The sequence below is a fragment of the Juglans regia genome, chromosome 10 (genome assembly GCF_001411555.2).
Source record: "Juglans regia cultivar Chandler chromosome 10, Walnut 2.0, whole genome shotgun sequence".
Taxonomy (NCBI): domain Eukaryota; kingdom Viridiplantae; phylum Streptophyta; class Magnoliopsida; order Fagales; family Juglandaceae; genus Juglans; species Juglans regia.
Window position 1 is genome coordinate 21084891 of NC_049910.1, and position 14777 is coordinate 21099667.

The 14777-nt window shown below is 35.8% G+C and overlaps 1 protein-coding gene across 2 annotated transcripts; it reads right to left on the reverse strand.

Moving 5' to 3' along the window:
• Positions 1 to 2992: 2992 nt before the first annotated feature.
• On the reverse strand, positions 2993 to 12165 carry LOC118349605 (protein GLE1-like). Of its 2 annotated transcripts, XM_035695019.1 has the most exons (7): positions 12089 to 12165; positions 9684 to 9851; positions 9398 to 9550; positions 9095 to 9209; positions 4601 to 4772; positions 3632 to 3851; positions 2993 to 3529 (listed from the first exon to the last, which is right to left on the reverse strand). In XM_035695019.1, the coding sequence occupies exons 4-7, from the start codon at positions 9115 to 9117 to the stop codon at positions 3486 to 3488; spliced, it is 459 nt and encodes a 152-aa protein (XP_035550912.1). In that variant the 5' UTR covers positions 9118 to 9209; positions 9398 to 9550; positions 9684 to 9851; positions 12089 to 12165; the 3' UTR covers positions 2993 to 3485. The 2 variants fall into 2 exon arrangements, 1 of the variants encoding a protein (XP_035550912.1); XR_004802613.1 differs by lacking the exons at positions 9095 to 9209; positions 9398 to 9550; positions 9684 to 9851; positions 12089 to 12165 and adding an exon at positions 5342 to 5432.
• Positions 12166 to 14777: the final 2612 nt, after the last annotated feature.

Below are 14777 nucleotides of genomic sequence, written 5' to 3' on the forward strand. Positions count from 1 at the left end.
GTTCGAACCGTGGTCATTTTGGCAACAAGAGCAAATGTCTCCTCATAATCAACCTCATATTCATGTTTGTTACCTAGAGCTACTAGGCGAGCTTTATACTAGTCCAAAGAGTCATCAGAACTTTTACAGAGAAAACTCATTTACTCCCAATAGGCTTGACTGTAAGGGACAAGGAACAATATCCCAAGTGTGATTCTCCTCAAGTGCTTGAAGTTCTGTTTTCATTGCATTTTGCCAACACTCATGTTCCATGGCCTGGTTGTAGCAAGAGGGAATGGAAATAGAAGATAAGGTAGCCACAAGAGAGACAGGCGTGGAGAAACCATACCGATCAGGGGGGTCTAGAAGGGCAAGTAGACCGGTGAAAAGTGGTGGAAGCAGGATCAGGCGCCAGGTCAAGATCGTGAGGGGGGACAGAGGAAGTAGAACCAGACTCATGTTGACTATGTCTTTCATACACAACCAAATTTGAACATTTCCACAATCATTGGAGAATCAGAGAAGCTAGGCATAAGAGATAAAGATGAAGATGATAACTCAACATGAGATGGAAAGAAATATTAATTTTCAAAGAAAACTACATTCCTAGAAACCTGTATACGACGAGCATGGGAATCATAACAAACATAACACTTTTGAGATATAGCATAACCAAGAAAAGCACACTTAACAAATTGGGCAGTAAGTTTATGTCGTTCATGAGCATGGAGATGCACGAAACAAATACAACCAAATGCCCGAAGATTAGAATATGAAAGAGAATGGTCAAACAACTTAAAGAAAGGAGAAACATAATGTAACGTAGGAGAGGGTAAGCGATTGATCAAATGAACTGAAATAGACAGCGCTTCACACCAAAAACGAGGAGGGACAGATGATTTAAGTAAAAGAGTTATTACCACATCATAAAGGTGACGATTTTTCCTCTCAGCAACACCATTTTATTGCGGTATTGAAAGACAAGAATGCTGAGAGATGATCCATTTACTTTAAAGAAAGTCCTGAAACTCATTACACATGTATTCTCCGCCAAAATCAAAGTACATGACCTTGATGCTGGCAAAGAATTGAGTCTCAAGAGTGCAAGAAAGCGCTTAAATATTGAAAAAACTTCGGCTCAATGAAAGTAACAAAGTACTTATAATGCGCATGAGAAACAACAAATGCACCAAACATCATTATGAATAATATCAAAACATTGTGAGGCACAAGATGCATGATGAGGAAAATGTAGAACTTTACTTTTGTCAAGTTTGCATGATATACAATCAAAAGAAAGATCAAGAGAAGAATTTTTTTTATTTTCCAATAAACCAGAATTAAACAACGTACGAAGTACATCAGAGTTTGGGTGACCTAGACGTCTATGCCACATCTTATTTCCAGAACCAACAACATTACATGCAAAGGAAAGTAAAGGAAAACTAGGAATAATGGTGGAAAGAAAACATGAAGAGAAAAGAGTCGTCCCACTTTAGGCCCTTTCGGGATCATCTTCCATGACATTTGATCTTGCACAACACAACTAGAACGAGAAAAATGAACATTACAATTATTATCAACCAATTAACCAACAAAAATAAGATTTGTAGAGAGGTCAGGAGGCACAAAAACATCAGTTAAGAGGAAAGATCACCAACAACACTGATAGGTAGAGAATTGTCATTAGCAGTGTTAATTTTCAGATGTTCATCATAATTTCTGATATTGGAAAGAGGAACAACAGTATTGGTCATATGATTAGAGGCTCCGGCGTCAAAATACCATGGTTTAGAAGAAACCTTATTATTACCTGATAGCCCAAAAGCAAAAAAAAAAAAAAAACATAAATGATCATCTGTTGTACCATTTCAGGAGTGAGTGTGTTCGGATTTGCTAAGGCTGTAGAAGCAGGAATAGGAACATCCGACGAGGCAGCAGGCAATGCAGCAGAACTAAAAGCACCAGCGGAGGTATGATAAGCAATACCCTGCTTTCTTTCAGGTCGAATGGGACAAGCAGAGATGATATGACCCTGTTTCTTGCAGTAGTTACAGAACTTCTTAGGACAATCCCAAGTAATATGACCAAAGGTTTCACAACTAAAGCGTTGGACAGCACGAATGTCTCTACCCTTATTCCTCATTTGTGCTGCATAAGCCACAGTAACAGGTGCACTAACATTAGCCCAATGTTCCATGAAGGCCTGAGTTACTATACGTTGCTCCTCACGAAGAAGTTCACTCAAACAAGCATCTAGAGATGGTACAGGATGACGATTCATCATATTAGAATGTGCAATTTCAAAGTCAAAATGGAGCTTCATCAAGAATTGATCTCTCTTGCTTGTTTCATGCACTGCTTAAACAGTAGAGAGAGCTGCAACGGGAACATTAGCATAAACAATGCCTGAATAATCAGCTCACAAATTTTGAAAACCAAAAAAATATTCCTCAATTGAGAGACTTCCCTGTGTGAAATTAGTCATCTCATTCTACAATTGAAAATGCCAAGCCATGTTGTCTTGATTGTAAACCTTGTTTAGATAATTTCACATGTCAACGGCAATTTTAAAAGGTCTCAAATTAAGAACAAGGTGAGGCTCAACCGAGCTAAGGATCCAGGTCATAACCCGAGCATCCTTGATTTCCCAATTAGACAAAGCCTCAACATCTCTAGGTGCAGGATCACTTCCATCAATATGACCCCACAATTCTTGCCCTTTAACAAATAACTGAAATTGAATTTCTCAAGTAGAATAATTTTGGCCGGTAAAATGAATAGGAACGAGTTTAACTTATCTGATGACATTACAGAACCAAAAATAAAATATCCAATCAGAAGTTTGTGCACCAGAACAGGAAAACTAGTTTGTGCACCGCAAGAATGAAAAAAAAAATGATTCGTAGAAGCAGGAAAACTAGGAACTTGCTCTTGATACCATGTCAAAATCAAGAGAACTAAGGTTATACGAAGAGATTGTTTTGGAAAACTTGTCTGCTATGTGCAGCGTAATTCTCATTGAGCAGTAGGCCATCAGCCCATGCTTTACAAGGAAAGAAAGGATTACCATACATAGGAAATTCTAACGTAAAAGTCCCTAAGAATTAGCATATTACATGGTAAGAATATTACTTGTACAGCTAGTATAAACAGATAAATATACATGATAAGAATTAGCATTTATTATATGCAGTAACACGTCGCACCATTCTGTGCAGATTCCAATGCGTTGAGGGCAGATACTCTGTTAAAGTTACCGCCTGCGTCGTAGCCTCCACCGATGGTTCGACAACCTTCGACAAGGTTGCCTGAGTCCTTGCCGGTGATGGTGGCTCAACCCCACTCGTCGATGGGCCAGCTTCCGCCTGCAGTCTCCTCCTCCAGACAAGGCCCGACTTCTTTTGGAAAGAAACACTTCCCATGGGTTGAGCCCCATCTCTTATTGTGAGTAACCTCAAAGCCTGGTTACTTTCCTCTATCTGCTTAAGTTTTTGCAGTCTCCCCTACTCTAAAAGAAGAGCACTTTCAGCAGCCTTGAGAGCATTACCTGCGATCACATATGCTAATAAATACCTCGGATGAGGGAAAAACCTTAACTGAAACAAGTCAATAAACATAACACACAAAGCATGTTAAAAATAAAGAATACCCTCTGATTGTGGGTGTTCTGATTCATCAGATGGAAATCCTTTGGATTCATTTGAAATTCCTGAATTGGCATCCAGTTGGAGTCCTACAGCTGCTTCTTGTGCCACCCCAGCAGCAACCTTTGCTGCTGTTTCATTAGCTTCCCTTTCAGCAGCTTCTTTTGCCTCTCTTCTATCAACTTCTAAAGCAACTCTTTTTGCTTCCTCAGCTCTAAGTCTTGCCTGCATTTACAAAATGCTTTTATCACTAATTAAGTATTTTTATGCATTCCCTGTGACTCTAGTAGGTATATCAGACACTTTCAGATTTACCAAATAAAGGGAAGTATGTGACCAGAAAGCCAGTTGGAGGTAGCAAAAAAAGGGAATGCATCTAATAAAGAAATGGATATTTATTTCAAATAAAGAACAAATCTTTAAACATCATTCAAACACAAAACACTTTTCAACTTTAAATCTTCAACTTTTTCATATAATCATTACAAATTTCTCAAACTTCTAAACAAAATTAAAAAAAAAAAAAAAAAACAATACAATTTTTTCAAATTTCAAAACAAAAATTATATTCAAAATTTTTTTTAACTATATAATATTTTTATTCAACTTTTTCTCTCTCATTTCCAAAAACTCAATAAAACATTTTAATTCAAATCACTTTACTACTATTCACAAACCATTTCACTATTATTTATAAAATTTTCATCTCATCTCATTACCCAAACTTGACATAAGACAATGTCCTGATGACACAAAAAAAACTAGAAAGGGCATGCACATTAAGTTGGAGAAGTTGATGATATTGTATCAGTTAAACAGAAAAGTGTTAGAATAAAAATAAAAATAAAAATGAAACCCTCCCCCCTCCCCTCCCAAAAAAAAAGTGTTAAAGTAATCTAATGGAGTTCCCGTTTGCGCATACTCCAAGAACTGACAAGATAACAAGGTAAGATATCTACAGAAGCACAACAAACCTCAGATTCTGCTCTAGCTTTTTCTTGGCGTATTATTTCTTCTTGGAGAGCGTTTTCCTTTCTTTTGGCCTCTTCATAAGCTGCATCACTTCTTATTTTTCTTTCTTCTATTTGTGATCTCAATTCATGGTCCCGCTGAACAGCAGTCAAATGATTATCAAGTGCTTCTGCGCTACAATGAGTGCAAGAAAATACAATAATTGATATGACCCATATAAGACCCCAAAAAAAGGAAAGAGTATAAAAGGAAAATGCAAAATGCAATTTAGACTTCCAAGACTAGACAGTAAAAAATATTATATCATGCTCCAGCGAGAAGCAGCAACAGATGCCAAAACAAAGTTTATAGGCTTAAATGTCATAGTTTGAAAACAGCAAAACAAATGACTTTGTTCAATATTCAACACTTATTGCAGATCTTATCGACCTACATGACATTAATTTTTCAAATATCTTTCTTGAATATGCAATTGTAATTTTTGTTGGTAGAGAAAAAAAAATATATTAAATCGATAAGAAAAAAAATCTAAATAATGGAGTGAATCAACAGCAACTAAAAATATTTTATTATGCCTTAAAGTTCACTTTATAGGTCTATAGAAAATAATAGTAGGAATTTAGGCATTACAGGCAAAGGTAGCAAAAAGTCGTGACAACAGAGACTAGGATATTCCAAAAATTCAACCATCTCTTCGGCCAGAAAAAATTAAAATCATTGTAACAAAAAACAAATGGTCTTACATCTTGCGCTGATATTGAGTATCAAGTTTCCTATCGATTTCCCATCTTGCTTCTCTATATTTCTCAACTCGAGTGAGTGCAGCAGCAGACATTTCAGTTTCACTCATCATGTAACACCCCGTATTTTAGTGTATTTTTTTTTAATTGAAAGATTATTTGTTATTAATTTAAAATTTATTCTCTTGTTTTAAAATTGTTGGATTTTTAGTTGTGTTATTTTTATGATTTTAATTTTGTGAAAATTATTTTTGAAGTGCTTTCTCTAAATTAATTATTTTTATGCGTTTAAATTTCTTCTCAAATTAAATTAACTTGTTGTTGGGTTTAATTAATTATTTTCATGTTAATCACTGTGTTTGAAATATTTTATTTCACTAGCTGTTTTAAAATCGTTTCAGTTGGATCATTTTCGTGACCCAAATTATGAGGATTGGACCTCATTTCTTTTTTCTCTATTTTTTTTCTTTTTTTTTCTTTTTCTTTTCTTCTTTTCCTTCTTTTTCTTTTTCTTTTTTTTTCTTTCCTTCTTTCTTTCTTCTCCCTCTCGCGCCTCTCTCTTTCTCTCTCTCCCGTGCGTCCGCCGTTTGCCCTCGACCCGTCGCCGTGCGCCGGCGGTGGTCGACACCGCCCGGTTTCCCAGCACCCCCACCCACCGGCGACCTCCCCCTCCGATTTCCAGCCCCAGCCGCGCCGCCGTTAGCCTCCACGCACCACACGAAGCCGCGGTATTCCTTGCGCCGCTGCGCCGCCGTCGCGCCACCTCCGGCCACCATCTTCTCACCACATCATCCTCGACCTTCTAGCAACCCAATGGACCCAACCCCACCTCCGATCTGTCACCGGTGAAGCCCCACCATCAACATTTTCGTTTTGGGTGTTTTTGCACTTCAACCACCTATTGCGCCGCCACCCACGGCTAACCACCACCACCACTAGTCTCACCGACATCCCTAAGCCCTACCCTATCAATCTCGGGTCTTCGTTTACACCCGTTCAAAAGTGGGTTTTTGAGACCCACGGCCTTAGTGCATTTGGCACTGTTTTGTTGCTGCGTTGCCGCTTCTAGCACCTCCGTGATCTTTCAAAAATTATATTATAGCATTGTAAGTATTTTTCCAAAGTACTTTTGAGATTTAAATGTATTTATGCTCTAATTCTTATTTACTGTGTTTTTGTTGGTTGTGTCGGATCGAGTCCGAGGGGTAAGAGGGGGTCGTTTGGATTGGTGGTTGAGAAATTATTTTAGAAGGGAATTTAATTTTCTTTGTCTAGTACAGTTTAATTTTTGGAGGTATTAGTTTATATTTTCTGTTATGGAGTTGTGAATGGGAAGAAGTGTGCTTTGTGTAGTATTGTTGGTTAAATTGTTAGTAATTGTTTGGGACTGCGAACTGTTGGAATAAGTGTGAGTTATTGGAATTTGAATTGGCATTGATCTTTATGCTTGTATTGGACAATACTGAGATTGGTATAGAATATTTTGGGTCGAAGTGAGGGCTGTCCGGATTGTTATTTGGCTGTTGGAGTTGGTTAAACTTGCTGAATTATGATCTAGAGTTTGGGTCTTGAGTTATCTAAGATCAATTTTGTGTTGTTGGACTTTAATATTTAGTTTATATTATTTTTATGAATAGGTAACGAGATGGATAGAGACTGTATTCAAGTCATAGATAATGCGCTGCAGGAGTCAGGTAAGCGGGGTTCCTATGCTGGGTTTTATACAAGCTAATAAGACTGAGGTTGATTTTATGAAAACTTGCATAATTTGTGTTGTGTTGGGAAATTATGAAAAGAAAGATCAACCTCGGTCACTTATCTGCATTATTCATGAAATCCGTGTGAAAAAGGAAAATTATATTCTGACACGCATTGTGTAGACATGAGCTAAATTTTGTCATGTGGTTTCTGAAATCTGGAAAAAGAGCGATATTGGGAATATGAAAAGTTGTGCATTTATTTGTTCTGACTTTTGTGTTCAGCGTGTGTAAACTGTTCTGATTCTGTTTTGGTACTCTGTAAATTTTTGATATAATATCTGAAAACCTTTGGCATGGTGTACTGGTTTTGGTATCTGACTCTGTCTCTGCTTTGCTCTGCTCTGCTCTGTTATGCTCTGCTCTGTTTGGGTTGGTACCAACTTCTCTGTCTCTGAGTGCACCCACTTTGGAAACAAAGTGGTTTTATTGTGGTCTTTCCTGTGTGCACACTCGGGGCTCCGAGAAGAATAAAGGAAAGATTTCACCTCTGTCTCTGCCTGGTTTGGCCACCGGGGTTAGCACAACCCTACCACGGGGGTGAAACATGGTCTCTGCTCTGTTTGATGCTCTGTTTTGATCTGATGATGATACTCAGTTTATGTTATGCCAAAGCACTAAGGGTTTTACTTGTCTTAAAACCATCGCTCTGTTACTTTTGAAAATATGTTATGTTCTGCATGTTAACTCTGGAAAATATTTTGTTCTGCATGTTCTACTTTGTAAATGCTCATGTTTGCACGCTAGCATATGATTTCTGCTTACTGAGCTGTTGATAACTCACCCCCTATCATTATAATATTTTTCAGATGATGTGGAGAGTCCAAATGAGGACCTGGATTAGATTGCTGTTTGTGTTTAAGCTGAGGAGATGTTGGTAGAAGAAGGACTTCTGGTGTTCTTAGTTTTAATCTCTTTGAGTTTTAGTAATATCTTGGGTTTCAGTGAGATTTATGAAATTATTGGTTGCGTTGTTGTGACTACCGGGAGGTTATAGACCCTTTTGATTTATTATTATTGCATTAAAGATTGTGTGGAGTTTGTAATGAGATTATTGAGAAGATTTGAGATTGATTTCATTTATGATGTTTTTGGAGATTATTCTTCGAATGTGTTGGGAGACATAATTATGAGTGACAAGTAATAATTCTCCAAGCCACCCGGGTTTGGGGCGTTACACATCAAATCTGTCTCTAGTGCAGAAATTTTGTTCCTAATCTTCTCCTGTTAGTTGATCCAATCACTAGTTTATGCACCAAGCAGGAAAGACTACTGAGACATATACAACAAGACCAATCAAAGAATGGGTCTCTCTACTACATACAACAACCGAGAAGTCAAGGAAGAGCACGAGACAAGAGGTCAAGAAGAGCACGAGATAAACTGGTAATTTTTATGCATCCAGTTTAATAGATAATTCTATGGAAAGAAAAAATGAATGAATGAATAAATAAATAAATAAAAGGAAAAACCTATATACCTTACCTCCGTAAAGTGGTAATAATAGTATGAGCAGCAATGGGAGTAGTAGAAGTAGATTTTATGCATTATGATACGAACAAAGAGACAAAAAGATGACAATTTTCAGCATCCAGGTTTAACAGATAATTCTACACAAAAATAAACCCCTATATGAGGAGCAGAAATAGCAGTAGTAGGTGTAGATTTTCAACATAATCATACATTAGTAGAGACAAAAATATTTCTTTTTTGGATGAGTATCAGAACTTTATTAATAAGCCCAAAAGGTGCAATTCACATACAGGACAGAAAGATTACTACCATCAGGTTATATATCTATAAAAATGTTGCATGGGTGTTGCTCTTGTATATGTCCCGTGTACTTAGCTATGCCTATTTTTCAATAAAGCTCTTATTTATTGATAAAAAAATATATCTAAGAAAATGTTTATTGTTTAAATCTAATTTACTAGTAATAGAAAGAGTACAACAAGTGGAAAATGTAGCAAACTACATTGAGATCTACAATACTAAATACCTTAGTATCAACTTGATGTTCATATGTTAGTTCACGTAAAGCACTTTCTACTAATCCCACTTCATCCATCAAGTAGGACTGGAACTCAAGAGCCAACTCATCATCAGAATCATCACTGTTATTGAAACATAAAAGTAAGTGCAAACGCCATCATTGAATATCTTGCAACAAAACATAGATACCCTACATTACAATGCCTGGACATGGGCAATTAAAACATGATTGCAAAAAAAGTAAAGCCCCCCAAGAACGTTTTCCATTTTCAAATAGAGTTGCCCACATGAACGGAAGAGAAGTTGGCACCTCAAATAATGTTTGTCACAGTTGAACCGTTTCGCAGGCACTGATCTTCGATTGTCCTCACCATCACTTTCAGAATCCTTCATTTCATCCTCGAACACACGCATTACAAAAGGACTAGGACATTTATCATCACTCTCCTCATCTGAGAAGTCTCTAAACAAAGTTGCAGATGGAAAAAGGCTCAGACTAGCAATAATGGTCATTAGTTATATATAAAAATAAAAATAAAAAACAAACTGCCCCATTGAGAGCATTGACAAAATGGCATAGACGAAAAATCTGATACCGCGGTCTTGATTTGGTGAAACATGCAGGAACCTTTGCAGAGGTATTGAGCTTCATTTCCAAAGAATTGAGCTCTGCCATTAAAGCATCAAAGTTCCAATCCGGCTAAGGGTCCGAGGTGATTCCATCAACACTTTGGGGACAATGAAGTTCCAACTTTACAGCTCCCCTATATACAAAGAATCACCATCAATTGAAAGAGCATACAGAACAAACAAGCAACAAATTTGAAACGAAGAACAGAAACAATAATTCTACACAGAAGCCCCCACCCACACACCCTCCACATTGGCAATGAGCAAATTCTCATGTTTTTGCCCATATGGTTTCAAACAAATGCTTTTGTGGTTTCAAAGTCTCCCTCGTTGACCCCCTTTTCTCCTTCAGTAGAAAACACCAATTAGGGTTTCAATAATTTTTCTCGTTCAGTTCAACGCCACTTGGGGTCTCAAGGGTGGTGGCGTTTCCAGCAAGCATAAGTAATAAGGTTAGATTTCAATCCGAAATCTCCCAATAGAAGTCTAAAATGCTAATTTTTCTTTCATGATGTAAATACAGGAAACTTTTAGTTGTAATAGTCTTCATCCATAACCATTAACAAGGATAAAAACGAATATTTCCCCTACCATAGTTTCTTGCATCAAAACCCCCCTATTGCAGGTAAGGACATAAATTTAGAAAATGTAAATATTAAGAGATACTTGGAGAATGAAATGAGATGAGAATTTTGTTAATAGCAATAAGATGGTTTGTGAATAGTAATGAAATAGTTTGAGTTGAATATTTATTGAGCTTTGGAAAAGGGAAGAGAAAAAATTGAATAAAAATATTATAAAATTAAAATCTTGTTAAAATATAATTTTTTGATATTATTTTTGTTTTGAAATTTGAAAAAGTTTAAATTGTTTTTTATTTGAAAATTTGATAAAGTTATAATAATTAATTTAAAAAGGTTATAATAATTAGTTTGTAAGTGTATGTATGTGAATGATGTTTGGAAAGAAAATGAAATGAGATGAGAAGAGAGAGATCGGATGAGACGGACATTGTTTCCAAACATCACTGAGAGAATTTTTGTAAAGAAAAATCAGAGTATTCGGAAGCTATTTCAACATAAATGTAGAAACTGGTAGGTTTGGATACACAAACCTATCTCATCTCATCTATCTCATCTATCTCATCATTACAACTTTCTTAAATTCTCATACAAAAATATAATAAACAATTCAATTTTTTTAAATATCAAAATAAAAATAATACTAAAAAATTATATTTAATAATATTTCATTTAACTATCAACAAAACATCTCATCTGTAATGTATCTGCTTAGCAAGAACACTACAGCAATCAATCTCTTCCAATGCACAGATCCCTCAACAAAAGAATGAGTCTCTCGTACACGAAATTATGATCAAATGCAAGATTCCATTCGTGAATCTTGACAGGGAATTTTCGAGAAATTCCCAACCTCCAAATTGTATTAAATTCCAATGAACAATCAATGAGCAATTACAACTGGTCTGCTCTGGTTTTATACCCGGAGAGCATGAAGATGGCCTTAAACGGCCATGACTGACTCATAAAACGCACACTACAACCCTTAAGGCAAAACTCACCGTTTCACTTAAGGCTCAAAACACACAATCATGCAAATTAAACGACACTACACAATTAATCCAAAGTGCACCGTTTCACTTAAGTAACTAACTTCCCTCTTTTATTCAAAAAGTAGTTATAACAGCAACCCCTTCAGTTCCAAGCCTTCCCTTCTCCCGCATTCTGAGATGCTCCTCCCTCAACAGCAACCCCGTATTCCCTTCCTTCCTCTTCAAGACCTAGCCCCCAAGCACCCGTGACATCATCACTCTCTATCCAAACCCAGCGATGAAAGAAAATCCTGGGTATGCAGAAGCTGCCAGTCGAAAGCTCAAATATTGTGGGCAGATGAAGTGGCGGAAGCTCTGGTATTGCGGGCAGCGGCGAAGCCTTCAGAAGTTGAAATTGATGAAGTCGTTAGAGGCTGGTAGCGGCGAAGCAGGGTCTAGAATCTAAAGAGTGGGGGGATTCGATGAAGGCTAAATGTTGGGGGTTGAATAGCTGACAGATGTTTCTGTTTCTGTTTAAAACAAGTTCGTCCCCCTTTTACTTTTTAAAGCACTCACGACCGCCACAGGTGTGCGGTTATGTTAAAATATCTGGCTACTGTGTAGCAGAACTCGAACAAGAAAAGGAGTAATGTTTCATGCTTTTTGTTGCTTTGATTTAGGAAATTTGAACATAGAGAATCATCTAAATCATAATCTCTAACTGAGTTGCACTAGTTTCTGCTGCCAAATTCTACACATTCAACGTTGCTAGCATTCTAAACAATCAAATAGATCGAAGGAGAAAGATGATTAGCTCACATTGTCTAAAACCTCCATGGAGCCTTTCGCTGTGAATGCTTCGGATAAGAAAGAGCGATATGGATCGACTAGGAGAAAAGCTGATAATTAAGGCCTTCAAGCTTTCTGATTATGCTTTTAGCTTCTGGTGCGTTTTTTATTATGCTTTTCCTTTTGAACGAAGGGACCGTTGCATTTTTTCCTTTTTTTTTTTTTTTTTTGTTTTTTTTTTTTAAACTTACGTGCCCATGAAGGAAACGTTTTTTTTTTTAAATAATTTTACTGTACATCATTTCACACATAATATTTTTTTATTAAATTAATTGAACTCTTCAATTTATTATTCTTACTTGCCTACTTCTTAAGAAAAAAAAATAAAAAAATTAAATTTTATGTGCAGTATTTAATGTAAAAAAAATTAATAGAATTTTTTTTTTTTTTAATATACAGGTTTTTAGAAGAATTGAAGTGGTACAAATTTTCCTTTTCAAATAAATTAGAAGAATTTACACACAAATTTTACGATAGGTAATCCACGTTTGCATCTTACAATCAGGGGTCAGACTTCAACCTCCTATACGATTTTCCTTTTCAAAGGGACGAAGAGGCATTCTTAAATATAAAAAATAACTATAAATGAATTTTATAAAATTAAACTTATAAATTGACATAATTTGATTTGACAAGACAGATTGTAAAATTATTTTTATTATATAATAGATTTAACGTATCACCTAAAATTAAGTCAACTTTTAAATTTACTTTTATGAAATCTCTTTATAGTTGTAGTATTTCTCTAAAAAAATATTTAGTTTACACACAAATTTTTAGAAGAATTTACAAATGTTGTTGTTTAACGTGGTTTATCATATTATAAAAATATTTTTATTATAAAGAAAATCCAATGTATTACACTAAGGTGTTATTTGAATAATGAGTTGAGATGAGATGAGATAAGTTGAGATGAGAGTTGAATAAAATATTATTTTTTAATATTATGATCTTTTTTAGATTTTGAAAAAGTTGAATTATTTATTATATTTTGTATAAAAATTTAAAAAAATTATAATGATGAGATGATATGAGATAAAATATTTCTTATATCCAAATCGGGCCTAAGAATTTATTTGGTTATTAAGAGTCTTGAGAATATTTAAGAATAGTTTTTTAGATATATTGTTTATTAGGTTTGGAAAATGAGAGGCAAAAACTTGAAGAAACTTCTTTTTTAAAAAAATAAGATTTGTATTGGAGTTTATGAAAAATAGGTATGTAGAGTTTAATTTTTTAAGAAGTTTTTTTGAGTTTATAAAAAGTTGTATTTATTTTTGTGTTTGTATAATGATGACATGAAAATCTAAATACATTAGAGCATCGTAATTAGACTGGCAAAAGGCAAAGTCAAATTTTAGCTAATAGCAAAATCATCACCAACAAGTAAAAACCAGCACAAAAGTATGAAAAATAAGATTTGAATAGGATTTTACCCTAGCTTCATATTGAAATAGATATGCGACAGGGAGGCACACTATAGAAAAAATCCAAAATGACTAGTTGTAACTAACAACTCATTTTCTTCTCGATTGGTCATGAGTCTTGCCTTTACATTTTAAATCTTGAATTTTTATTTTAAATTTAGCATATGATTTTTTAAGCAAGCCAAGTATTTTCAAATCCTCAAAATATTTTAAAAGTCAAAAATTATTTTAGATAGGGTATTTTTAGTATTATTGAACCAAACATAATTTTTAAGTAAGTCTCTTTATATTTTGAAACTCCGAAAATAATATAATTTTAAAAAATCATTTTATGTTTAGTCTATTGTATGTCAAATACTCAATTTATTGTCAAATACTCTATTTAGAAAATCATTATTTTATTGTATGTCAAATGCTCTATTTATTTAGATGCATTTATTTCTATTAAGAAATATTTATGAAAACTCATCATTTTATTTTATGATGAAAAGTATTATTTTTGGATCTATACAACAAAGATGTATTTTTACATTTAGTCTATTTTCCTTTCCTTTCTATTTTCTTTGTCTCTCTCTCCTATTTCTACGTGTTTTATTTCCACCCTTGGATTTAAATTAGGGACACCAAGATGTACGGCCTAGATTTTCCCCAGAATCCTAATTTCCCTAATACCCTCTCTTCTCTCTCTCCCCTCCCTCTAGGCGTCATCACCCCCCCCAAGCCGAAACTCCCTAGAATGCCCTCGCAACAACCTTGCCACACTGGTGTTAACCGCACCGCCTCCTCCATCATACATTGCCAGCAACTAGCCCCTCCTCCCAAGCGGCCTTGCCCTCATCCCGTAGATCTCTCTCTCTCTCTCTCTCTCTCTCTCTCTCTCTCTCACACACACACACAGAGTAAACATCACACGCCGCCACCGTGAGTAGCCCCATGAGCACACCATCGAGCCTCACTGCGACCACCCCCTCTTCCTCGGCCCTTCACTCTCTCACCATCGGCCTATCTCTCTCTCCCTAGGATCTCATTCAATCCTTTATTCTGGCACCATCTGTTGCTCGCCACTATAGCTCCGCCTAGAGCTCAACCTAGCTCTGCCTTTCCATTCACCCCTTAATGAGCAACCCAGCCCTCTACTAGCCGACAACCCAACTCCTCCGTGCCTAGACCTAAACCCTCTCTGTCACTGCCTTTTTCCATCGTGCATGGCAAGCCTAGCCATCAACCACCAT